At 45.4% G+C, this 27,529-nt stretch overlaps 1 protein-coding gene across 15 annotated transcripts in view; it reads left to right on the top strand.

Moving 5' to 3' along the window:
* The window catches only part of MYT1L (myelin transcription factor 1 like), a 461,092-nt gene that overhangs the window by 187,470 nt on the left and 246,093 nt on the right, over positions 1 to 27,529 (top strand). For all 15 annotated transcript variants that reach the window (XM_083178476.1, XM_083178474.1, XM_083178472.1 and 12 more), the window contains exon 3: positions 18,892 to 18,971. Coding sequence is in view for 1 of the 15 variants with exons in the window: in XM_083178481.1 (XP_083034607.1) it covers positions 18,964 to 18,971 (8 nt within the window). In the remaining 14 variants the exon portion in view is untranslated. The remainder of the gene's footprint in view (positions 1 to 18,891; positions 18,972 to 27,529) is intronic.

Here is a 27,529-nt window from a genome sequence, read left to right as displayed (position 1 = left end):
TCACCTTCCACTTTATCACCACTTTATCACTTTACCAATACATCTGCCCCATTGTTTGTTTTCTTAAATATAATTTCAAATATTGGATTATTTTATTAGCATCTTAATTAGCTAAGTCCATTCAAAAAATGTTTCAATAGATGAATCTGTATTTGTATTGCAGCACTCTAAATTAACAAGTCACCACGTAAACTACAATCTCGTAAATCTCATAGTTCCTCACATGTTCTAAGAGTAGCTTTGGTACACAGTAATGGTTGATTCATGCCGCTATGCTGTATTACGACGGATTGTCTGAAGGTTCGATTTCCCTGGAGAAACATTATGCAATGGGGCCTACATGTGTAGTGATTTAGGGGCATTTTCTAAGTGATCTCACTAGATTTCTTAGAAAATGCCCCTACATCGCTCCGTGTATACGGGCCATAATGATAGCGATGTTTGGCCCCACACAATGTTATCGCCCATTAATAATATCCAGCATGCTGCATGTTAATCGGTCAGTGCCAGTGTTCTCACTAGAGAACCTGGCCCTGACAGAACGCTAAGCACACATGGCTGACACATCGCTGTGTGCTGAGCGACCTTGCTGAGCGTTCTGAGCGATCTAGCATCTAACATTACGCCCAGCATATCTCCGTATGTGTAGGCCCATTTCGAAACAGTTACTACTGTATAGCTTTGAACATCTGTAGTATTAATACATACAGGGGGGTACTCAATTTGCAATCCATCTATTCAATGTTCTTCTTTTTCTTTTCAGACTTTCGGAAATATTCTGAAAGTCAGAAAAGACGTGGATTGGCAAATCCACGTCTTTTTCCGTGAAAATGGCCGCTAATTTGCAAATTTTATGTCCATTTCTGGGAATGTCAACATTCAGCATGCTTGGGTTGTCAATATTGACAACATCAACATTCATTATGTTGACACTGAGATGTTGACATGATTAAAATATTGAGAATAGTCCCTGGTAGTCCATTGGGGACTTATCTGGTACGACCATTCCGGCTGCTCCAGCGGGGTCTGATGATGACATCATAATGGCTTCCAGTGTATCCTGCGGCACTTTGGTTGGTATCACAACCTGATGGCATGGCTGCCCTGCTGAGTACTGTAAAATATCATATGCACTCTGTGGCCACATTATTATGTACACCTTTGTAGGACCACCCTTTCTCCCACATAATGTAGCTTCTGAAGATTTATTGGCTGCACATTCATTCCACCACATTCCAAAGGTGTGCTATTGTCTGCTGACTGTGGAGGCCAATGGTGTACTGGCACGGCTGGCACTGGCATGGCACATTATGCTGCTGGAAGTTAATAAATAGGTAGACAACCAACCATATCAGGTAGGCAGTGGCATTGAAATAATTCCCAATCTGCATTAAGGGACCTAAGGAGTGATTCTCCAAACCATGACAGCACCAGCCTGAAACATTGGCAAAATGCAGGATTCATGGATTCATTGTGACCTTACATCTACACTTGGCAGCAGAAGTAGACATTATTCAGGCCAAGTGATGGTTTGCAGTCTGCATGTGTCTGGATCTGCTGAGCCAGTGCCCTCAGCGGCCTCAATTTCCTGTTTTTAGGAGTAGAATCCGAGGCGGCTTTCTGCTGCTTGCACCATCCGCTTCAAGATTCCACCTGCGGGTTTCCTCTGACCTTTTTCATTAATAAGCCATTTACACCCACATACTGTAATGTAGCTGAGACTCTAGAGACATCACAATTCAAGAAGAAAAGGAGTCTTTGACATACACAAGCTGCGTGGTCCCACACCAATAATCATGTTCGTACTAACCACTGACACTGTTATAGTTAGTCCTCTATAATATTAAGCATATATATATATATATATATATATATATATATATATATATATATATATATATACAATTGGCATCAGGTCGGCACTCCATATATAGCAAATTCCGGTGCCTGGTCCATAAAGGGAACGTATACAGCACTTACCCCCCACACACAAGGTGAAGAAGAGTCCAGACCGGCACTCAGCGTAGATGAAGAAAGAGGAAAGTTTATTCCATAACGTGCAGTGAATACATACAGCAGCTGCACCCGACAGCCGTTTCAATTGGACTCAGCCAATTTTCCTGAGGTATATATATATATCTATATACCACTTAAAAGATAAAACACCACAACACGAGTTGATTTTAAATTAGATAAAATATTTTATATTATCAAGATAAAATTTGTATGGTGCCAGGCATAAAGAATGGACAATACTGACATGAATTATTCCTGCATACGGAACTCACAACTTAAACGGACCTGACTCCAACAGGTTTACTTATGCTCTGACCTAATCCATCCTACGAGAAATTCCACAGTCACCTCCACTTGGTGTTCTGTCTGAATAACTGAATCATATCTTCATGTTTTTACGCATTGACTTCCTTCCACATGGCTGGCTTATTAAATATTTACAATATCAAGAATGTGTACAGATTACAAGAAGCCGCTGACCCACGTTGGCTTTGCCATTAAAAAAAAAGTGGTTGGAAATTCCACCGCAAAATCTTCAGGAACTTGAATATTTAGGCATTAAATGTTCAGTACGTAAGTAATCCACCCGTCACACGCATGGCAGAATGATGTCATTGAAGCGAGCCCATCGCCATAGCTACCAATAGTAACAAGAGTGCAGCACTCCATATAACAGTGTGCTAAAAAAAGAATGAACAGAATGACAAATAAAGCTACAAGGGTCAAAAAAACATAAATATAGCAAAGCAGTCACTTCACAATCTCATATGAAAACACCACAATACAGTTTGATGAAAGATATACCCTAACAATAAAGTAAATAGCTACAGGTAGTTAAAACATCTAACAGTGCCTATGACTAATAGTAGGGTAAGCTAATACTGCTTTCACATTGCAAAACCTGCTTAGACTCGGTATTTGAAACTTTGTTAAAACAGGTCAGAGCAAGTTAAACCCCTTTCACATCGCATGTTACCGTTTTTGTACCTTTCATGTTGAACCCGCTTCACCCAGAAAAAGCAGCTGTGGTTGTGGGCAGTGACTCCATGCAGGGATACAGCCTTTCACCTTCTATCACCCAGCCTATCGCCTTCTATCACCCAGTCTATCACACACCCCCCCACTCACGGTAGCATCCAACCATCCCATCCATCCATCCCCCCATACCCCCTGGGACGAAGGCAGCCCCCCCTCCACGGGGATCCAGCCAGCGGGATCCCTGCATCGCTGGGGAGGCAGTGGGGACCCTACGGCAGATGGGAACTAGTAGCGCCACTAGTTCCCATCTGCCGCAGGGACTCTGTCGCTGACTTCCCAACCGCCACAGAAACCCCGCTGCCTCCCCAGCGATGCACAGACCTCGCTGGCCGGATCCCCACTCTGGCCAGCAGGTACCAGGGGAGGGGGGTGGGACCGGTGTGGGGTACTAAATACCGGTTCAGATCCGTTCACACTGCCAAAATAACGGGTCTGAACCGTTTAGGATCCTTATTTTTTACCGTTTTGAATTACCGCTATTTTTAAACTGGTAATTTCACTCTGGCGCTTTCACACTGCAGCTATAACCGTTTTGAAACATTTAAAAATCGGCAAAATAACGGGTTATAGCTGCATTGTGAAAGGGGTATTATATAAGTAATTGCATACTGGTTAATTGATAGTAGTGACCAAGCAATGTCTTGTGTCCAAGGTTATATCACCAACCACAGAATAAAATAGATATCTATTTGGACACTAGGATTTTTAAATAAACTGTCAGTCAAAATATATCTTTATTTTATAGCAGTTACTTGTACGTGTTGTAGAATATACGGATTGCATACCATAGACCTAACAGTTGATGCCGTCTAGGTGTATTGTAACCAGTTGTGGAGCTGCAAGTCCCAAACATGCCCTGCCAGCCGGGAGACTGGGTCCTGATGTCTAGAGAGAGAACGATGGGTTAACTCACTGTGGTGTAGATGGTGTCTAGCTAGATGCGACACAGTATTTAATTGCATAAATTATGTTCCATTATAAGTGTATGGGGTGACAAAGTGGAAAATTGCAACTAAAAACTCCGTGGCTGTATTGAACAGGCGTAACCTATTATTTTCTATGGGCAAGTTCCTATAGCTAATCCGTACGTCCTCATTTGAATACTGTACTTAGTTAGCTGTTATGCTCTATGCAAGCTCAGCCCATTAAAATATGCTTTTCAGTTAATGCGCAATGTGTGACTGCACTTAGCTTAATAAGCATGTGCAGAGAAAGAATGGCTGTGAACAATGAGGAGAACTGGAGCAAAGAAAAAATACAGCATGGTAAATATAGTAACAATACAGATCTATGTTATTTTCTTTTGTAAATGAGGTCCATGGAAATGAAAAGAGAAGACAGCACTAAACCCAGTTTAGCTCTTTTCCATTAATGGCCAATTGTGGACATGACAAAGGGAAACACTGTGGTTATCAGCACAGTAGTTAGCATTGCTGTCTCACATCACGTGGGTCTTGACTCTTGAGTAGGCTTGTGCCTCCTTCAGGCACCCCGGTTCTTATCCTGGAATCCAAATACAAACCAGTAGCATGCAGGTTCAAGAAGGGCCTTGGCTGCGGAAAAGGGGGGCAGTCAGGGGGTGTGGAGATGTGATCACATCATGGCGGCCCGCTATACAATGCCCACATTCTTGGCTTGTAAAATGGGGACGGGTCTAAAATGACATGATACAGTGTAATTCATTTCACCACTCCACACACTATTCCTCTAATAGCAGGCGGTTGAGGGGGAGAGCAGGGGTGATCTGGGGGTGTGAATGTAGGCCGCGGGAGACTTGCCCAATTTTCCAGGTGGTGGGGTGTGCCACCCAATTTTCAGGAGCCTCCCAGCCATTCAGGGAGTGTAGGCAGTATGACCAGTATATTAACTGGCTCCTGAATGTAGCGTAGTATAGTATGTCTGTGTCTCTGTGTTAGAGGATTTAAGACTGTGGGGTTTATTTACTACGATGGGAGTTCAATCAAAGATGGGATGTTGCTATGGGCAACCAATCAGATTCTATCTATAAATAAATAAGAAGATTCTGATTCTGGTTGCTATGGGCAACCAGAGAGTAGTCTTTGGCGCTCGGGACAAAGGGGGTGTAACTTGTCCCCCTGCAGCCACCACGTTAGAGGATTGCTAGCCTCTAAAATTAGACAAGAACGAAAAAAGAACGTGGGGCGCTTGGGTATGACAAGGAATTCACAATTTATTAAAAAACATATACCACAACAATACATACAATAATACAATTAAAACCAAGGTGTCACTAAAGTGCTATTGAAATAAGCATTAGACGATCTATCCCCTTATGATAGAAAAAAAGGGGGTTGATTTGGATGGTAAAAGTCCAATTGATTTCCAAGGTACAATGTCCTTTAGGAACAGGGTAGTTCACATGGGTGATTCACCGCTATGGGCAACATCCCATCTTCAGTAAAACTCACAGCTTAGTAATTAAACCCCAGCAAGCTCCAAATGGGCAGCGACTGATATGAATTCTCCATACAGCACTATATAAATGGTGGCACAATATAATATAGAACAAGGGCCGCATAGGCTCGAGTGTATTTAAGAGCCTGTGAATTTGTGATTGTTAAATAAAGCTATTGAAAGATAGGATAAGGCCATAGGAAATCTCAGGTGAGTGGCAGTTAGATCTGCCAATCAGGTAGCATTGGGGAGGTAGCTTAGAGAGAGGTTTATATAGGCAAGTGGATAGGAAGTAATTCCTCTTTGAGTCTGGATCCCCACCCTCCCTTCCCTTTCTCTGTGCTACCTGGCTCACGGGCCTTTCACCAAATTTATTTGATAGCTTTAATTATTAATTGCCGAGAAGGCGCTCTCGACCAGCACTCAGGTGGGGTGTCAGGTGGTCTCTGTGTGGTATGGCCCCCCTCTGCCAGGATGGTGGGCGAGTCCCGACTCAACGCGGTGAGGCGTTAGTCACTTCCTGGAAGTGTCCGCGTCAGCCAAAGGAGGGGTGTGGCATATCCGTCACAGCGCAGGCTGTACCCACAATGGAGAGATGTTAGCGGTTTGGGGCACCCTGGGCGCTGCCATGAGTAACATCCAGCTGGTCTCAAGTGCTTTTCTTTGCCTTCCCTTAACAAATAGGGTCATACCAGTTACAATAAATATTTCATGACCTTTAAACTTACGCAGTTGGTTTCCTTGTCTTATTTTTAGGATAAGGTGTTTCAGTGTGAGTTATTTCTAGGCTTAAGAGTTAAGTAAAGGTATAGGCCAAGCAGCATAATTCACTAGGCGCCTTAATTAGAATATTAATATGTACGACACTGACCTTCCCTTCAGTTGACCCTGTCAACTCTTATTCTAAAAATCGGGCGAAGGGCAACTGTCGTCTGCATTCAGACAGCTTCCAGTATGTCTCCCATAGATTGCTTGTGTCTGCAGCTTGCTAATTACCTGCAGCTCTGACAGATTTCATCACTGAGGCCTTAAGTGCCAGACAGAGGTGAAATCATTCATGTGAGCAATACTCTTGGCTAATTCACCTATGATCAATAAAATCCACTTGTATATGAATGTGTGTGTGCGACTGAGTCCATGAATCCGCATATGAAGGGCTACAGTGCAGTGGCCTTGGTTTGTATCCATGCCACGTTCCGCTGCGCTCCGTATACAGGGCCTGATTCAGACGGGTTAGCAAGTCTGCAATATTTGCAGATGGATAAAACCATGCTGCACTGCAGGCGGGGCTGATGTCACATGTACAGAGAGAGTTAGATTTGGTTGGGGTGTGTTCAAACTGAAATCTAAATGGCAGTGTAAGAATAAAGCAGACAAAATTTTCCCTGCACGGAAACAAAATAACTACCCCAAACCTAACTCCCTCTGCACATGTTACATTTGCCCCATCTTCTCCGAGGAGAGAAGTCGCCGCATTGTATGGGGGCCTTTAGACCTCCCAGAGCGTGTACAATGGGTCCCCCAGCACTGTTCTGTCTGGCATAGCATTCGTATGTCTGACCCAGGCCCCTGAATAGACATTGTGGCACCATGGGGGGATCTGCCAGCCAGGGATATAAGGAGAGCAGTTTCTCAATGGACAGCATTCTATCCTGGTGGATCCTGTATACCAGACATCAGAGGAAACCTGCAGGGTCTGTGTGATGCTGCCAACCATCCTGTACCATTTAGTAGTAGTAGTAGTACATTTATTTATAAGGCGCCGTACATAGCAAACAAAAAACAAATTACAAGGTAATGAACAGGGTGTGTTGATAAAATACAGCATAAATAGGGGTATAGCTGGTAGAACTAAAATCAGCATCAGTTTAGAAGTAGGTGTCGATATTGTCGAGGAGACTGAAGATGAAGGGAAGAACAGGGCAGGAGCACAGGTGAGGTAAAGAGGTAGGGTGAGTACGTGAGGCAGGAGGGCCCTACTCATAAGAGTTAACATACTAAAAGGAGGTGGGTGGACGAACGAAAAACAATAGGATAAGTAGGAATGGATGGGAACGGAGGCAGGATAGGAGGATCAAAAGAGGTTAGGAGGAGGGATAGGCTAGTCGAAAAAAGTGGGTTTTGAGGGAGCACCATGGTGTTGTTCTGTCATAATAAAGACTTATTTTTTAGATGGTCTTATCTGCCCGAGTGAACTTAATCCCACCAAGGATAACCACCATCACAGCTAAAGGCCCCCATACACTAGCCGATTTTGGTCAGATTTCAGCCAGATCAGTCGGATCTGGCCGAAATCGGACCAAAATCGGCTAGTTTTGATGTCCCCTCAGATCCGATGCGCGGTCCCGTGCGCATCGGATCTGCGTCGGGGGGGTCGGACCTGCTGCACGTCCGACCACCCGACTTGGGACCTAGTGGGGCGGCGTGGCGGTAGAGGGAGCAGGGGGGGCTGGGGACGCTGCGGGGGACACAGGCGGCATAGAGCCGGGCAGGGGGAGCCGGCGGGAGCTGTCAGTACGGAATAAAAAAAAAAAGCCCATACAATGAATGGGCGGCCTGTGATTGGCTGAGCGCTCTCTCAGCCAGTCAGCAATTGGCTGAGAGAGCGCTCAGCCAATCACAGGCTGCCCATTCATACATAGCAGCAGCGGGGACGGGCAGCGCAGTGGCGGCTATTATATTTTTAAAATACTTGTCAAATGACCGGCCGCTCTCTGATTGGCTGAGAGCTCTCCGGCCAATCAGAGAGCAGCCGGTCATTTGACAAATATTTTAAAAATCTAATAGCCGCCACTACGCGTCCCGTCCCCGCTGCTGCTATGTGTAAGTACACTGCCCGGCCAGGTCAGCAGCGCTCACCGCACCCGCCGCCCGCCCCCACCACCGCTGGCCGCCGCTGCCCGCTCCCACCACTGCCGCCACTGCCCGCCCCCACTACTCCTCACCGCCCTGCAGCTCCCCGGGTTTTTTTTTTACATGGGATAAATCGCATGCGATTTATCCCATGTAAAAAATGGCACATCAAGTGCCAAATTGTATGTGAGCCTCCCGGGGAGCTGCCGGGCGGCTCGCAGGTAAATTGGGTCCGACTTGTCCCTAGGACAAGTCGGCCTAATGTATGGGGGCCTTAAGGATGGTTTCCCACAATAATCATTTAATCTGATTGTTAGTATGATGATCAGATTAAAATATGATTGTGCAGTGGTCATGCATGGGTGATGTAAGGCAGTGGTACAACAGGATTGTTACATTTGAATCATATGGTGATTACATGCCCACAGTAACTGTGGCACAGTTCCATCACTTTCATTATTTTTCATTTCAATATTTCAACTAGTTATTTGAATTTTTCATTAACTTGGTTATTTTCATATGAATCTATTGAATCTGTTATCCTAAAATTACACCCCATACACCTGTCAATTTTTTTGATGAGTCCAATGCAATAAGATCAGCGATGGTACCATGGTTAGGCTAAAGGCCCACATACACTAGTCTGACTTGTCTAAAGGGCAAGTTGACCTGATTTCCCTTGACCTCCTCTGGAAGCTTTCATCCGATTTGGAACTTGATGTGACATTTTTTTTCATGCATTTTATTGCGTGCGATTTATTCAATGTAAAAAGACTCCTGGTGAGTTCAAGGGAATTGGATGCAATACATCACAGGTGCTACAAAGCACCTGCAATGTGCCACTAAAGGGTCTGATTCCGATTTATCCTATGTGCTGCAGGTTCGACCTCCGACTTGGATTTGATCAGATGTCAAACATCTGCGGTTTGGCCACTTTTCACCCGATTTCAGGCGAAAACAGGCCAAATTGGTCTAGTGTATGGGGGAATTTACAGTACAGCCGCCAAAACTTGTGTATTGGGTTCATTTATGACAAGAGGGCCACCTACGTGGGATTTACATGATGTACCCTCATTTTTGTAGGGTATGTCCGTTTCCTCCCACAGTCCTCTACCCACCATAAATAAATTGCCCCTGGTTTATGTGTGCTTATGAGGCTGAAATGAGACCATAAGCTTCATCAGAGACTGATGCTCTTGTTTGTTGATTTATAATAAAAATCCCCAGGACGTTGTTTGTAGAATGAAACAATACAAATTCTGCATGATAATCAAAGGTTTTTTTTTTAACTGCACATATAATAATGCTAAATTAGGATGTAGATTTATTTTAATTAGAGTTATAATCTTGCAATAATTAATATTCTATATATTTTGTAAAGACGGAAGGAAATCAAACGTCTTCTAATCAAAGGCACAAGAAGCCAAGCGACAAACTGAGAAAGCATTTTTGTATGTATCTAGGCCAAACCGTCAGTGTCACATGATTGACGTTATTTCAGAGAATTCCCTTTGTGCATTGAAGTGATCTTTCTTAATGCTGCACTATGAAGTGGAATCGAACATGAAATATAAATGCCACAGCGCTACATGGAAATGCGTGCGTTCTAGTAGACATTGAGCTTTGTGTACATTTTATACCCATATAGTGAACGCTAAACATTTACTCTTATATTTCAGTCCAAAACTGTGTGAGGTTTCTGAATGGTGTAGTTCTACCCATGTGGTACACAGATCCTTATCATAAATCTTACAGTGGATGAGGTTACAGAGGGACAAATGGTCACCTTTATTTGTGGGTTTGTTATGAAATACCAGCAGTCAGAATCCTGACATACTGTGGTCCTGACAGATTGCAATAAACATTTTAATGTTACCCCTAATACTACCATTAACCCACCCTTAACCCTTACCATCTCATCTAACAGTCTAACCCTAGTCATCCCCTCCTGCAGCCTAACTCTAACCTCCTCTCCTGCAGCCTAACCCTAACCATCCCCTCCTGCAGCCTAAATCTAACCATCCCCTCCTGCAGCCTAAACCTAACCATCCCCTCCTGCAGCCTAACTCTAACCTTCTCCTCCTGCAGGCTAACTCTAACCTCCATCTTCTGCAGCCTAATCCTAGTCATCCCCTCCTGCAGTCTAACCCTAACCTCCTCTCCTGCAGCCTAACCATCCCCTCCTGCAGCCTAACCCTAACCATCCCCTCCTGCAGCTTAACCCTAACCATCCCCTCCTGCAGCCTAACCCTAACCATCCCCTCCTGCAGCCTAACTCTAACCTTCTCCTTCTGCAGGCTAACTCTAACCTCCATCTTCTGCAGCCTAATCCTAGTCATCCCCTCCTGCAGTCTAACCCTAACCTCCTCTCCTGCAGCCTAACCATCCCCTCCTGCAGCCTAACCCTAACCATCCCCTCCTGCAGCTTAACCCTAACCATCCCCTCCTGCAGCCTAACCCTAACCATCCCCTCCTGCAGCTTAACCCTAACCATCCCCTCCTGCAGCCTAACCCTAACCATCCCCTCCTGCAGCCTAAACCTAAACATCCCCTCCTGCAGCATAACTCTAACCTCCATCTTCCGCAGGCTAATTCTAGTCATCCTCTCCTGCAGTCTAACCCTAACCATCCCCTCCTGCAGCCCAACCCTAACCATCCCCTCCTGCAGCCTAACTCTAACCTCCTTCTTCCGCAGCCTAATCCTAGTCATCCCCTCCTGCAGTCTAACCTTCCCATCCACTGCCTAACACTCTCCCCAATGCTTAATTTATTTATTTATTTATTAGCAGTTTCTTATATAGCGCACACAGATTCCGCAGCGCTTTACAGAGAATATTTGACCATTCACATCAGTCCCTGCCCCAGTGAAGCTTACAATCTGTATTCCCTACCACATGTACACACAGACATTCTAGGGTTAATTTTGTTGGGAGCCAATTAACCTACCAGTATATTTTTGGATTGTGGGAGGAAACCGGAGTACCCGGAGGAAACCCACGCAAGTACGGGGAGAATATACAAACTCTGCACAGTTAGGGCCATGGTGGGTATTGAACCCATGACCTCAGTGCTGTGAGGCTGTAATGCTAACCATTACACCATCCGTACTTCCCAATTCTAACCTCGCCTCCCACAACCTTCCCGTCTCCACAGTGTCTAATCCTAACATGCCACCCCCTTCTGCAGCCTTACTCTCTCCCCAGTGCCTAATCCTAACATTCCCTTCTGCAGCCTTACTCTTTCGCCAGTGCCTAATCCTAACATTCCCTTCTGCAGCCTTACTCTCTCCCCAGTGCCTAACCCTAACCTTCCCTTCTGGAGCCTTACTCTCTCCCCAGTGCCTAATCCTAACCTTCCGTTCTGCAGCCTTACTCTCTCCCCAGTGCCTAAACCTAACCTTCCCACCTGCAGCCTAACCCTCTCTCCAGTGCCTAATCCTAACATGCCACCCCCTTCTGCAGCCTTACTCTCTCCCCAGTGCCTAATCCTAACCTTCCCTTCTGCAGCCTTACTCTCTCCCCAGTGCCTAACCCTAACCTTCCCACCTGCAGCCTAACCCTCTCCCCAGTGCCTAACCCTAATTTCCCCTCCCCTTCTGCAGCCTAACCCTAACCCTCTCCCCAGTGCCTAACCCTAACATCCTCTCCTGCAACCTAACACTAAACCTCTCTCCAGTGCATAACCCTAGTCAAGATTCTGACTGTCTGGATTTACAGTCTGTGTACATTGTCCTATTGCAGGATGATCAGTGGTTGGTTGGTTGGTTGGTTGAGTTGGGGTAGGAGTGGGACACTTAGGGCCAAATTTCACTGGTGAAACATGAAAGTGTGAAGACAAGTTTGGAAGAATTTAGCATATTGCTTATCTGTAGTTTACTACCATCATCCATTTTATTGGTGCCCCCACATTAATTTCCAGCTTTCAACACCTGATTCACCAGAGGAGGTATAGGAATATTTATTCACAGATTTAAAGGATGTCTGACACAAAACTCTTGTCTTATTGTCATCCAACAAGGCAGAACATTTAGCTAAAGACCAGTGGCAGACCAGGGGCATTATAGTCAAGTTTTGGTAGGTGCCCGGTGATGGTGCTCTAGCCAAGACGGTATTTGTGCAAGTGAGACTAATAACAATTTCATAAGAATTTAAGGTATCACAAATGAAATAATTCAGTAGGAGTCTGGACAGATGATGGCAGGGACTAGCACTCATTGAAAGCGCCATCATGCCTGCTTAAGGATAGTAAAGTCAGACATGATGATCTATAGTTTGGGGGTAAAACAAATGCTAATTTTAATACATCAGAACCATTGGGGTTATTCTAGTTCATTCTTTCTGACAAAATCCTTCTTAGATGGACAAAACCATGTGCACTGCGGGTGGGGCAGATGTAACTTGTGCAGAGAGAATTAGATTTGGGTGGGGTTTTTCTTCAAAGTGAGATCTACAGTATATTGCAGTGTAAAATAATGCAGTCAGTATTTTCCCTGCACAGAAACAAAAAAACTCACCCAAATCTAATTCTCTCTGCACATGTTACATCTGCCGCCCTGCAGAGCACATGGTTTTGTCCATCTAAGAAGGATTTTGTCAGAAAGAATGAACTAGAATAAACCCCCAAGATCTAAGCTGTACCTAAGCTATTAGTAATACATATAGTTACATATAGTTACATAGTAGTTAAGGTCGGATAAAGATGTGCGTCCATCGAGTTCAACCTTGGTTAGTGTGTATGATCTATTGGCTACATCCCTTATTATACGTTGTGTATTCTGATTTATTGAAATGCAGATTATGATTGTTATTTGCAACCCTGGATGTTTTTACCCAATAGATGTTTGTCCAACCTTAGTTTAAACTCATGCCCATGTGTCAGAGTCCTTCCTCAAAGCGAAAAGGTTGACTGACAGTTCATTATATTGGCCTCTGATATATTTGTACATGTTTAGCGTGTCTCCCCTCAAACTTCTCTTTTCTAGCATAAATAATCTCAATTTGTTCAATCTGTCTTCATAGTTTAAATTCTCCTACCCCTTTATTAGCTTTGTTGCTCTTCTTTGGACTTTTACCAGTTCTATGATGTCCTTTTTATAGTGCGGGGCCCAGAACTGTATTCCTTATTCTAGATACTTATAGGTTTTTAGATCTACGCTGTCTAGGTCTATAGCCATATGGTCGACCACTAATGGTTGACAGACAAAATGTTGACAGGGTCAAAAGGTCAACAGGGTCCAAAGGTCGAAAGTGAAAAGGTTGACAGTAAAAAGGTTGACAGGGTCCAAAGGTCCATAGTCAAAAGGTTGAAATATGCTGGTAGGAATAGGATACTTACCTGGATTTATCTGGCCGTTGGGATCATGCTGTTGGTATTCTTACTGCCAGGATTTCTTATCCAAACCCTCGTGGGCAAGTGGTAGGGAACCAAGAGAATATATATAATATGGTATAGAAGTCAGCCGGCACTGCCGGATTTAATGAACAGCAACGTGGTTTAATAAGAATCCAACATGTTTCGGGCAACACGGCCCGTCCTCAGGGATCCCTGAGGACAGGCCGTGTTGCCCGAAACATGTTGGATTCTTATTAAACCACGTTGCTGTTTATTAAATCTGGGAGTGCCGGCTGACTACTTTTCCCTGTAAAAGGACTGTTTGGCCCATGCTGGAGGGCACCAGGTCATTTGCCACATTGCCACATATCATATATATATATATATAGCTTGTGTCATGTTTCAAAAATGACTGAGCTAAATGGTAGTTTATCTCTTTTTGCTTTATCTCCCTCCAAGCTTTGATACGTAAGCCCCATAAAGTGTAAGCTCCTCTGTCTAGCTCTGTGCGCATGATACGTGTGTCTTATATAAATAACTGGTAATAATATAATACGTGACAACATTGGTGCTTGTATGCCCTACTGTGTAGAACATTACCATGATTTCTTATTACAAAAATACAAAATGCAAGAAATGACTGTTTAAAAAAAAAATCAGTCTATCCAAGGTTTTATGGAAATTCTGAGATAAACCCGTCCTTTGTTCATTTTAGGAAATGTTTGCCTTCCAGCCAACAACCTAAACAGAGGTATGATATGACTGAAGATCAACCGCACTACGCTTATTAATCATGACATGACATGGCTACTTAATTCATAGGAAAATAAATATCTGATACACAATTCCATCTATACAAGCATTTTATCATTTAAATACCTCGGCAAACGTGTGGTTATGATACAGGAAAATATGCAAAACAAAGTGCCCAATTTGATTTACTACAGGAGAGATTACACGGCTATATTTTATAGTATGCGCCATACATCACTTCATATTCTAGAATTTCTCACACTATCACCTGGAAGCATGTTGGCTAAGCTAGCATGGGTTGTCAGATATTACCGTCACTGGCAGCAATACGCCATCTCTGATGCTATTGGTGGTTTGATACATATGCAAAACAGGATTGCATTCTTTTACCTAGAAAATATTGCTGTCAAAGCTAAGAGCGGTTTTGCTGATGACCTGTAGTACGTTTTTTCAATTATTGTTCTCTTTTTGATCTAATAAAAAAATAAATAAAGATAAAGTGCAGGAAGACGTGTCATAAAATACATTATATATTTGTTTATGTTCACATTGTTTTCTTTATATGGTTTCTCCATGTTATGGTGAATTTAATTTCATCTAAATGTAATTTAACTTTTACTCCTATTTGGCTCCCATGCAGCACCGTCTTCATCCTCAGTAGGCGGGGCAAGCCACCTGATTATGGTAATTTCATCATAACGCCCAACCCAGATCATTGAGGTGGGTGGCGTTGGACAGCTTCAATTGTGCCAGCAAATGTGTTGGGAAAGGCAGATGAGGGCTGAAATACGTGACATGACCATGGATGGGATATCACTGAGAGCCCCTTGTAGACACAGGAAAGCTCCCAATTGAGAGATTAACATACTTCTGCAGGTGCCTGGGAAGTGTCACCTTAACCTGGGCATCGCCTGGATGTTCTGAGTAGGCAACTGTGGGGGTTGATGCCAGGGCTATTTTTCAGCAGGCTCCAGGAGCAACTGTGGCCCTTATTCTAGTTCACTCTTTCTGACAAAATATTCCTTAGATGGACAAAACCATGTGCACTGCAGGTGAGGCAGGTGTTACTTGTGCAGAGATAATTAGATTTGGGTGGGGTTTTACACCTGCCTCACCTGCAGTGCACATGGTTTTGTCCATCTAAGGAATATTTTGTCAGAAAGAGTGAACTAGAATAAGGGCCACAGTTCCTGCTGGAGCCTGCTGAAAAATAGCCCTGGTTGATGCAGAACTCAACACAAGTCAACCACAGTTGCTCCAGAGTTGCGTGCATGTATCCGCCTTGCATTTTTGACTGTACTCTATGTTTATGACTGCAAGTGGATCACCACTTTCCCAATGATTAGGGCCAAATGTATCAAGCTTCAAAAAGTGATAAAGTGGAGAGTGATAAACAGCCAGCCAATCAGCTCTTACCTGTCATTTTTCAAGCCCAGCCTCAGCCTGTAACATGACAGGTAGGAGCTGATTGGCTGGCTGTTTGAACCTTGATTCATCTAGCCCTTAGTCTGATAAACCCTCTTCTTGATGGACAGACACATCTGTAAACAGGCATATTTACATATTTTGTGTTAGAGGTTGCACTAGATTGAGCCAATAAAATGAAGCAATATGAAGAAATACTGCATACTACTTTGTTAAGATTTGTTGGCTTAATCATGATGTTTAGAAGTTTTATGGTATATATCATATAAATAATGTGTGTGTTAATAAATGTATCAAAGGTACAGGGGCATAATTATCATCAAGATTCTTATTGTGATAGTGACCCTTTATGCTCCTATCTGTCTTCTGCAATTGATAGAGGTAGTCAGGGCTTAAATTGGTCATGCAGAGGTGGGGGAACTAATTTCTCTATGCCACCTAATTAACCCCCCTCCTCTCCCCCCATTTGGCAGAGACAGGGCCAGTGGTAGGGTTTTTGGCATCCCCCTGCAATCTAGAATGCTTTACTGTGAGAATTACTGTCCAGGGCCAATGTGGAAGTTAAAATGTTCAACCTCACCATTAGAGGTTGTGGAACTCAGTTCCACCCCGTTCCCCCTCACTTTAACCCCTGGTGGTTGCTCTGTTAATTTTATAGAATTTAGTTGGTTTACGTAGTGAGGACATATTGTTTATTGTTTATTGAGTATTAATCATAAAGGCTGATGATAAAAATAATAAATCTATATTTTGCGTATTTAGAATAGTTTTCACTATTGATTGCTGTAAGGGCATTTTGTGGTCTCGACAAATGCCCTATAGTGGGCTTAAACATCGTCTGTGTATGCACAGATATCTAGGGATAAAAAAAAAAAAAAAAGGAAGCCCTGTTATCATAATGATGGGTGATGATACACTATGCTCACCTTGTATCTGTTCTATTCGCAGGCACTGCTCACTCTTAAGGGTATCCAGGTCGCTTTTAGTTGAAGTGGTATAGAGTGGGTGGTGTAAGCGCTGCCCTGCCACATTCAGTGGGTGATGAGTGGTGATAGTGTATAAGAAATGAGGGGAAAAAAGCAAAGAAAATGTTAAAAATTTAATTTATTATAGAATGCAATATACACCTAGAGAGGCCGGTGTAGACTAATATTCATCAGGGTTGGGATCTGGTACCTGGTGGATGGAAACCTTACACGGTATTAAATGAAGTTTTGCATTACATCTGATTGGGGTTCCCACTGTGTGGGAATATTCCTGAGCAAGTTTCACCAGGGGAGATTCCCAAATGGGTTTAAGAATGTCTGTACTAGACCTCTTTAAGCTCCCGTGGGTCCTGAGCCCAGTACCTACGGTCTCTCCTGGTGATTTGTGGAGGAAAATCGCAAAGGGGGGTCAACAGTAGAAATGTGGTCGGTAAGGTTCCTTAAAGGCTTAGAGCGATTCCTGTGGAACCCCCTTACAATCCCATAGGTTCCTTGAACCTATGTCCTCTCTATGCACACTATGAATAGGTAATGTCTGGTGAATGTCACAACAGTTCCTGCTAACTGCGTCCCGCTGCGCAGAGTGTGTGCATGTAATTCACGGTTCTGGATGATTTGCTGGCCAGCGCTAGCAATAATAATAGTATATAAGTGAATGGATCATCTTAACAATAAAAACAAATTATTTATTAATACACAAAATCAATACCTACTATGTCATAATAAAAACACTGTTAAAAATAGTTACTAGCACAGTCCATTCCTATAATGTCCCTTATTGGTAGGAAGTCAGTGATTTTTTTTGGGAACAAAGAGCATAAAATGGAAGAAGTATTACCATCAATTGAATCTCAAATGTTATGGTGGATTGCTTTTGGCTAATAGAAACCAGGGCCACTTGGAGGAAGTATTAGCTGTTGGATCTATTCCTTAATCCGCTTGAATGCTGGATGCCATAAATGGATATTACTGAGTCTCCAAAGTTGAAAAGTCTGGTTCTGGTCCAGGGCTGGGTCAGGCTGTAGAAGAAATGTCCAGTAGCAGGAGGAGACTGACTCTGCTGGCAGTAGAGAAGCCAATCCCCAGGCATTTTCTCGGGTTCGAAAAATGCTCAATCCTGGGATTCACGGGTTTGGCTTGCCTAATAAAAAAAAGCCCCGGCTGCCCCGCATAATTGCTTACATTTGCTAGGTTGCTGGTTTGGCGGGCGTGCATATACGGCCTGGAGCCGGGTTGCTGGGTGGGCGGGCGTGCTGATACAGCCGGTAGCTGGGGAGCCGGGTTGCTAGGTTGGTGGGCTCATACAGCCGGGGAGCCAGGGAACCGGGGGGTCTGGGAGCCAGGTTGTTGGGTGAGCGGGTGATCTGATACGGCCGGGAGCTGTGCGGCTGTGTGGCCTGCGCAACGTGACATCTGACCTCGTCATGTTGCGTAGTGCTGCACTGATGGGTACGGGAGAAGCCGAGCAGTCTATGAGCAGGTGCTCAGATGCTGCCTGGCATTCCGAAATTCCGGGATTGGAATCCCCATATTCAATAGAACTCCTATTTTAGTAAATTTACTCCAGTGTATAATTATCCACATTTCAGAGTGTTAGGGAATGACAGTCCGATGCCGTATGCATAGGCATGCTTGGGCGACCCATGGGTAACGCAACTGCCAGGGAAGATCCGATACTACAGTATGTGCTGTGGGTAGTATATCTGTAGCATATCTTAATGATAATTTTATTGGTGGTGTTAGTTGTCCTTGAGGGGCCCTCACAAACCTTAATCTGTCCCTGCTTTAGACCCTCTTTCCTTGTGTTCTGTCCCAACTGAATAACGGGTAGCTATTTTACGATAAATCTACATGAATGTTCCATATCTGTGGGTCTCACAACTGTCATTTACATACCGAAACACGAGCATGGTCTATACGTATAATGAACACAGCAGCCTCCGTGAATACCAATCACTCTATTTGAATTCATGTGGATTTTAGAATGTAATTAATGACATGAATGTAGAAGGATGAGCTTTTCCCTTGCCGGCTCCGGGTCACCATATGCTTTTCTTTGTCTCCTGTTTTTCAGACATCCCCACCTGGGCTTACCATCCCTTTGCTCTCTCAGCTCGGTCCACCAGACAAGCAGACAAAGCTTCAAATGCTCAGGTATATCACATAATATGCTGCTGAATATACGTCTGTAATGCTTGTGTAGAACTGTTCTTACAACAGCTATATGTGTAGGATGTATGGGACTATAGAAATAATGCCGGACATTATAAGATTCACATGATAAAAGCCGGTAGGCAGGTACAGTAGCTGCTAAACTCTGCACCTGACGGGATGTGCTTTCTTGTTCTTGATTGTACTATACAAATGATGACACCATCTTACTGGTTGCTAGGGGTTACAGCATTTCATTTTGCAGTAACCTGTGCATTGCTTTCTAAATGTCTCCCAATATTATCAAATAAGCAACAGAGAATTTGGTTTAGTTGTACTTTTATTGAATGGAAAATCTAAGATAAGTTGGTACTTGTGTATTATCACGGTGCCCATCGCATTGCATACCATAAGGCTTAATATGGTATGCAATGAGATGAGATGCGATGCGATGGGACCCGATCTTATACAATTTAAAAATGTATACCATTGTATATGGCATACAATGAGATGAGATGAGATACGATTTTAAATTGTATAAGCACACTAATGGTTGCTTTCAGGGGCGTAACTATAGCACCGCAGCCCCCGCGACCGTGGGGGGGGGCGCTGTGCATGTGCGGGCGCCGGGAGTGCAGTGCTATAGTTACACCCCGCCGCCATCCCCCACAGTCTTACCTGTCAGTCTTCAGTACGCGCTGGTCCCGGCTCCTTCTTCTGCTATGAGGACCACAACAAAATGTCCGCCCCCATGTAGCAGATAGTTCTCTGAAACTGTCTGCTGCATGGGGGCAGACATTTTGTGGTGGTCCTCATAGCAGAAGAAGGGAGCCGGGACCAGCGCGTACTGAGCGTAGCCAGGTAAGACTGGGGGGGATTGCATGGGTGGCGGGACGGGCCTTGGGGGCGGGGGGGCGGGCGTTGGTACGGCGGGGTTCGTGGGTGGGTGGTGCGGCGGGGTGCGTGGGTGGGCGCCCTCCCTTTAACGGCGGGGGGGCGCCCAAAAGCTAGTTACCCCACTGGTTGCTTTCAATGTTAATTGGCCCCCATATAAGATTTTTAATTGTATAAGCACCCTAATGGGTGCTTACAATGTTAAATGCACCCCCACTATCAACGCCAACCCGAAGCGTGGCGAGGGCAGCGAGCCCCGCAAGGGGACGCGTAATACATGTAAAGTAAAACGCTGCGCTCGCCACGCTTCGGGCACGGTGGCTCGCTGCGCTCACAACACTATATAAAATCAACGCCACGCCGACATGGATAGTGGGAGTATGAAAAGGTCGGAGGACGCGTACCGCCGCCCCTCGTGGGCTCGCTGCGCTCGCCACGCTTCCGGTTGGCGTTGATAGTGGGGGTGGGGTGGGGGTGCATTTAACATTGTAAGCACCCATTAGGGTGCTTATACAATTAAAAATCTTATAGGGGGGCCAATTAACATTGAAAGCACCCATTAGTGTGCTTATACAATTTAAAATCGTATCTCATCTCATCTCATTGTGGAGGTTATTCTGGTTGGTGCGGTTATGTCCGCATGCGGTCGGTCCGCCGATGTTTTGTGTTTGCGCATGTGCAGAGGCATATCTGCGCATGTGCGAACGGGACGTACGTCCAAATTCCGCATGAATTGTGTACACTACGAACAGGGGGAGGAGAGGGGCGTGAAGGACTGTTTGGGCTCATTACCATATGTGTACACCCCACATTTCATGGGCGTTCCCATGAAAACGCTGGGCGTACGTATGGTAATGCGGCCGTGACGCACGTGTAGGGGGCGGACATATGACATTGCCAGATGTCAGCTGCCCGCCCAGATCCCTGGTTTTGCACGGAGAAATGCCCGAGTGGTCTGAGCACTCGGGTGCTGCCTGACCACTCGGTCCTGCATTCGATGGTCTGCGACCATCGAATGATGGGGGAGGTTCCCAGAGATGGAGGAGGTGTACACACGAGAAATCCACTCATGCTCCGTGCAGTCAGCGGCTTACCGCATTCGGACGCAGTGAGCGATCCGTACGGAAGGCGGGGCTCAGGATGCTCGGTCCTGGCCGCATATTCGGATTCAACCGCACCGACCAGAATAAGACCCTGTATGCCATTGTATGCTATATACAATGGTAGACAATTTTAAATTGTATAAGATGCCATAAGATGGAAATTGTGGGCGCCGTGCTAATACACAAGTATCAATAAGTTAATAGTTTCATTCTAAAGGTAATTGTCCGTTCATTCAGGAGGAGCATAAGATATTCAGCATACCTGGGCAGGTAAAAGCTTCATCTGCCTTCCTCTATGCCAGAGCTTCCAACCAGAGGGAAAATATTGGAATTTCCGTGCTCGATACTAAGGCGCCACTGGGGTTGGTGACACTCAGTGGGCAGTACTCACCCTGTCACGCCTCCTGTGTCTGTGAGAGGGGTGTGGCCTCATGACCACCAAGCCACTCCTCTCGATGCATGAAGTTATGGGGGTGGGGGTGTGCATCCATCATTGCTGCTTGTCGCTTGGTGACACCATCAGAGGTGATGACACCAAAATAGCAAAGCAGCTCTTGTATTCTGATATCACCCTTCAAATAGTGTCACCTGTGCCTGTCCTCTCTGCACCCCACCCCCCCCTAGTGATTCCACTGGCCCGATATTAAAAGTAGGAGAGGAGACCAGCAACATCTTTTTCTGCTCCTCCGCCCGCTCTGCCCCAGCCTGCCCTCGCTCCCTGCCTGTCTCCCTGAAGCGGAGACGAGCAGGGAAGCCGCTCCCCGCCGCCTTGCTGACGGGGACGTGTGAGCAAGTGAGATGCTCACGCCTTCCCGTTCTGATGGAGCTGCCGCCTGGATGACGGCTGCTCCATCTGTACTGTATTTTTGTCTTGATTAATGAGATCTTTTAAAATATTAATCTGTATTAATTGGTTATACTTGAATTATACAGTATTTATCTTTGCTGAACTGTATCACATCACAAAATGCAAACCCCCATAAAATGAATGTGGTTGTGTCCTATTGTAGAGCATTATGTACATACTGTATAAAAGCTTCATAGAGTATGTATCAATAAGTATGGAGGAATCAGATGTTCAGCTTTATAAGACATGCCGGAAAAATGATAAAAGCATGTTGCTTATGTCTATCAAGTCATAACTAAGGTGCAGCGGCGAGTCAAAGCTCGGGATCAGTCAGACTGATCTCTTTTAAATACTGTAAACAGCGTAAGTCAGAGAAGTAATCTTTAAAGTATATTTGTTCCAAGAAGCATGTTTTAGTAAACGCTTCCGAGCCTCAGCTGCATAAAGACGGTTATGACTTAAATTGGCAAAAAATTGGCATAAAATTTAGTAACAAACACATTTACTATACAATATTTTTCAGAATCGGTACAACATTTTCGTTTATTGTAAATATAATTGTTTACTACCAGCCGGCTACCGAATAAACATATTAATTAATATTTATTAATACAAACCAATACTAATGCTGTGTACACACAGTGAGATTTGACATTAGATTTTGACTATATAGTCAAAATCGCATGCAAAATACAGCCGCTGAATACAAATAGGAGTCGTCAGCCTGCAGAGATCAGTCAGATCTGTGCAGGCTGCAGTGTAAAAAAATAGAAAAGATAAATAAATATAAATAATAAAGAATGCTGTGGGGTCCCGCCCCCCATGGCCATAACCAGCCTCAGGTTCAAAGGCCGGTCCTGGTTTTAAAAATACAGGGGACAAAATGACTATGGTTTTGCCACAGCTAGGGGGAGACGTTTTATACAAGTCCCCCCCGGCCGAAACATTAACCCCCTGACCAGTGAGTCTGGGCAGGGATCCTGGGGAAGTTGGGACCCCCCCAATGAAGGGGACCCCCCTCCAGAATTTAGCTGCCCAGGCTGAAGCCTGGGGCTGATTATGCCCATGTGAGGACCCCATGCCGTTTTTTTTTTTTCAATTATTTATTTATTCTTTTTTTTTACACTGCAGCCTGCATGGATCTGACTGATCCGTACAGGCTTCTGCCACATACGTCTGGAAAATTAATTGGATTTTCCAGGTGGATTTTACCAGCAACTTGTAGCCGTATCCCACTAATTAGCGGCCGTATATTACATACGGCCAATTATTAAATTAGGAATCACCATTCAAATAAATGGCGATTCCTACTCATATTCCATCAATGGCGTATACATTCGTATTCATAAATACAAATTATACGAATACGAATGAATGTGTTTTTGGCATAGTAAATGCTGAAAATACGAATATGCCTAAAATACAGGTATATATATTTTCTTATACGAATACGCCTAATTTAGGTGTATTTCCCTTAGTAAATTTCTCAATGTCTCTAAAATGTGCAGACCCCTCAGGAGCCGTTCACTCCAGAGGGGGTGGGAGGGAGCGGACATCGCCGCGGTGCAGGGAAACACCCAGTGTTTTATGGTGTTTTGGCGGTTGACATTAATCAGCCCGCTACGCAACGAACGACCTCTGCTTAGCGAGCGATGGTTTATCACTGCTAAATGTATGTTTAACAGACAAATATGAAATGCGTGTTTGTGCAATGATTATACCACAGATAAATGATTACAAACGTCCTTCACCAGATAGTCACCTACAGCATTTACTCTAGACATTGCAAAACAAATGTGAAACACATTCCTCCCATACCCAGACAGGTACATATGGCTGTTCCAGGGTTTTCAGTCTAGCAATGTATTGTGCAGCAGGAGCATGTCATTGTAATTCACTCGTGTTCTATTTCTCAGGCACTGTCAGTGCAGCTGCTCTGCCTTGTGCACCCCCTTGTGTCTCTTCCCTAGTACTGTCTGCTAGCTGAGAGCTGGCTGCACAGGCCGTTGTTCTGCTGATGTGTTGGTTTTGTAGAGGATCAGTAGAAATAGGGAAAGGAAGCAGTACAGATGGAGATACATAATAACACGGCAATGCAAAAGCTGTCTCTGTCTGGTCAACTCAAATGGTGGACCAGCTCGTCCCCCAGGCGGAATGACCTCGCACAGCACTATGGGGCTGCAAGCAAAAATCCGCGAGTATGGACACACTGTTAAAGTGGCATATGTAACCACACTTACTAGTGGATGTGACTCAATCAAGGAGAGAGAGAGAGAGAGAGAGTACCCTGCGCACAGATGGAATCTGTCTGTACTCTGTACTCTTCCTGCTTAATTATTATGCTGCGATACTGGAACACATCTTCAAGCATTTGTTTTGCTTCATCCTATATCTTACAAAGCCCCTGTCAGTTTTCTACAGACCAATTGCAGTGGATGTCTTTAATATAGGCGGAGCACAATAACAGCTTTCTTTGGACCTTGTGAACTGATTTTGAACTGTTGTTCCTACATTTCCTGAGGTACATGTATGCAATGTATGAAGAAGGATGGTATTTATGTGCTAACAAGAAATGGTGTTTCATGTATAGTTTATGAAAAGGAAAAAATATATATCTGGACTACTAGGGAAAACTATCATTATACATCAATAACAAAATGTTTGGTACTTGTGTATTTTGGCGGCGCCCATCGCATCGCATACCATAACACATACGATGGTATGCGATGCGACGCGATATCGTACGATAGTGCACGATGGCATACAATTTTGAAATTGTATGCCATTGTACATGGCATACGATGCCATAGGATGCGATGCGATGCGATTAAACATTGTATAAGCACCCTAATGGGTGCTTATACTATGTTAAGCACCCAAATGGGTGCTTACAATGTTAAATGCACCCCCACGCCACCCCCCACTATAAACGTGAACCCGAAGCGTGGCGAGCGCAGCGAGCCCGCGAGGGGCGGCGGTACGCGTCCTACGACCTTTTCATACCCCCACTATCCACGTCGGCGTGGAGTTGAGAATAGAATAGTGTGGCGAGCGCAGCGAGCCACCGAGCCCGAAGCGTGGCGAGCGCAGCGAGCCCCGCGAGGGGACGCGGATACCTTCACAGGTAAACGCGTCCCCTCGCGGGCTTCACAGGTGTCCGCGTCGCCACGGACACCTGTGAAGCCCGCGAGGGGACGCGTATAACTGTGAAGGTATCCGCGTCCCCTCGCGGGGCTCGCTGCGCTCGCCACGCTTCGGGCTCGGTGGCTCGCTGCGCTCGCCACACTATTCTATTCTCAACTCCACGCCGACGTGGATAGTGGGGGTATGAAAAGGTCGTAGGACGCGTACCGCCGCCCCTCGCGGGCTCGCTGCGCTCGCCACGCTTCGGGTTCACGTTTATAGTGGGGGGTGGCGTGGGGGTGCATTTAACATTGTAAGCATCCATTTGGGTGCTCAAAAGCACCCTTTAGGGGGCTTATACGATTTTTGGTCGTATAGGGGGTCAAAATCGCGTCGCATCGCATCGCATGCCATCGGGTGCATGGCATGCGATGCGATGCGATATGTTCGTCGTACGACGGACATCGGGGGCGCCGCCAAAATACACAAGTACCAAATGTTTTATTTACAAGTTCTACAAAGAAATAGTCAATTCTTCTTTGAATTGGCCTATATCTCGCTCCCATACATCCCTCTCCTATACATCCCTCTCCCATACATTCCTCTCTCCCATACATTCCTCTCCTATACAGTACATTCCTCTCCAATACTTCCATCTCCCATACATGTCCCTCTCCCATACATCCCTCTCCCATACAGGGTTGCCTACCCTCCCGGAATGACCGGGAGGGTCCTGGAAATCGGGTCCCCCTCCCGGTCCCCCGGAAAGGGTGGCAATCCTCCCGCATATCCCCCCCCAGCTCCTGCGATGTGTCCCTCGGCGGGGGGGTCCGCAGGTAAAATGCCGCGATCGCTGCATTTTAGCCCCGCCCCCCGCAGTGCAATGACTGAAATACCGGCATTGCACGGCGGGGGGCGGGGCTAAAATGCCGTGACGCTGTAGACATGCCCCCAACAGGGCATCATCTGTGTGGCCATGCCCCCGGACCGCCTCTTTTTCCAGTCCTGGAAATGGCCCCGCCCCCCTGCCTGACAGAGCTGGCTACCCTCTCCCGGAGAGGGCAGCTCAAAAGTCGGCAACTATGCTCCCATATATTGGTCTCCAATACATCCCTCTCCCATACATCTCTCTCCAATACATCCCTCTCCCATACATCTCTCTCCCATACATCCCTCTCACATTCATACCTCTCCCATACATCCTTCTCCCAAAAATCCCCTCTATCATACATCCCACTCACATACATCCCTCTAGCATATATTCCACTACCATACATACATCCCTCTCCCATATAGCCCACTGCCATACATCCCTCTCCCATACATCTCTCTGCCATACATCTCTCTCTCTCATAGATCCCTCTGCCATACATCCCTCTCCCATGCTTCCCTCTCCCATAAATCCCTCTATCATACATCCCTCTCCCATACATCTCCCTCCCATACATATTTCTCCCATACATCCCTCTCCCAGGGGCGGATTTAGGGATGAGGGCGCCCCTAGGCACAACAATAATGTTTGCTAAGTAGGACAGTTTATAGGGGCAGTATCTGCATGTCCTATCCATTTACACTCTATTTAAGATGGAATATAGTACAGTACAGTTGATATTTTGCAGTTATTGGTACATTTTGGGCTGACAGTACTATCACAGGCATCCAAGTGCCGCCCCCAAACATGTGCCGCCCCTAGGCACGTGCCTAATGGGAAATTTGGCTCTGCCCTCTCCCATACATCCCTCTCACATACATCTCTCTCCCATACATATTTCTCCCATACATCCCTCTCCATACAGTATATCCCATACCCATACATCCCTCTCCCATACATCCCTCTCCCATGCATCCCTCTCCCATACATCCCTCTCCCATGCATCCCTCTCCCATACATCCCTCTCCCATACATCTCTCTGCCATAAATCTCTCTCTCACACACATCCCTCTCCCATACATCCCTATTCCATGCATCCCTCTGCCATGCATCTCTCTCCCATACATCCCTCTCCCATACATCTCTCTCTTATACATCCCTCTCCCATACATCTCTCTGCCATACATCTCTCTCTCTAATAGATCCCTCTGCCATACATCCCTCTCCCATGCATCCCTCTCCCATACATCTCTCTCCCATACATCCCTCTCCCATACATCCCTCTCCCATACATCCCTCTCCCATACATCTCTCTCCCATACATCCCTCTCCCATACATCCCTCTCCCATACATCTCGCTGCCATACATCCCTCTCCCATGCATCCCTCTGCCATACATCTCTCTCCCATACATCCCTCTCCCATGCATCCCTCTCCCATACATCTCTCTCCCATACATCCCTCTCCCATACATCCCTCTCCCATACATCTCTCTCCCATACATCCCTCTCCCATACATCCCTCTCTCATACATCTTGCTGCCATACATCCCTCTCCCATGCATCCCTCTGCCATACATCTCTCTCCCATACATCCCTCTCCCATGCATCCCTCTCCCATACATCTCTCTCCCATACATCCCTCTCCCATACATCCCTCTCCCATACATCTCTCTCCCATACATCCCTCTCCCATACATCCCTCTCCCATACATCTCTCTCCC

The sequence above is a fragment of the Crinia signifera genome, chromosome 3 (genome assembly GCF_055691185.1).
Source record: "Crinia signifera chromosome 3, ASM5569118v1, whole genome shotgun sequence".
NCBI lineage: Eukaryota > Metazoa > Chordata > Amphibia > Anura > Myobatrachidae > Crinia > Crinia signifera.
This window is presented reverse-complemented; position numbering and strand designations above follow the sequence as displayed.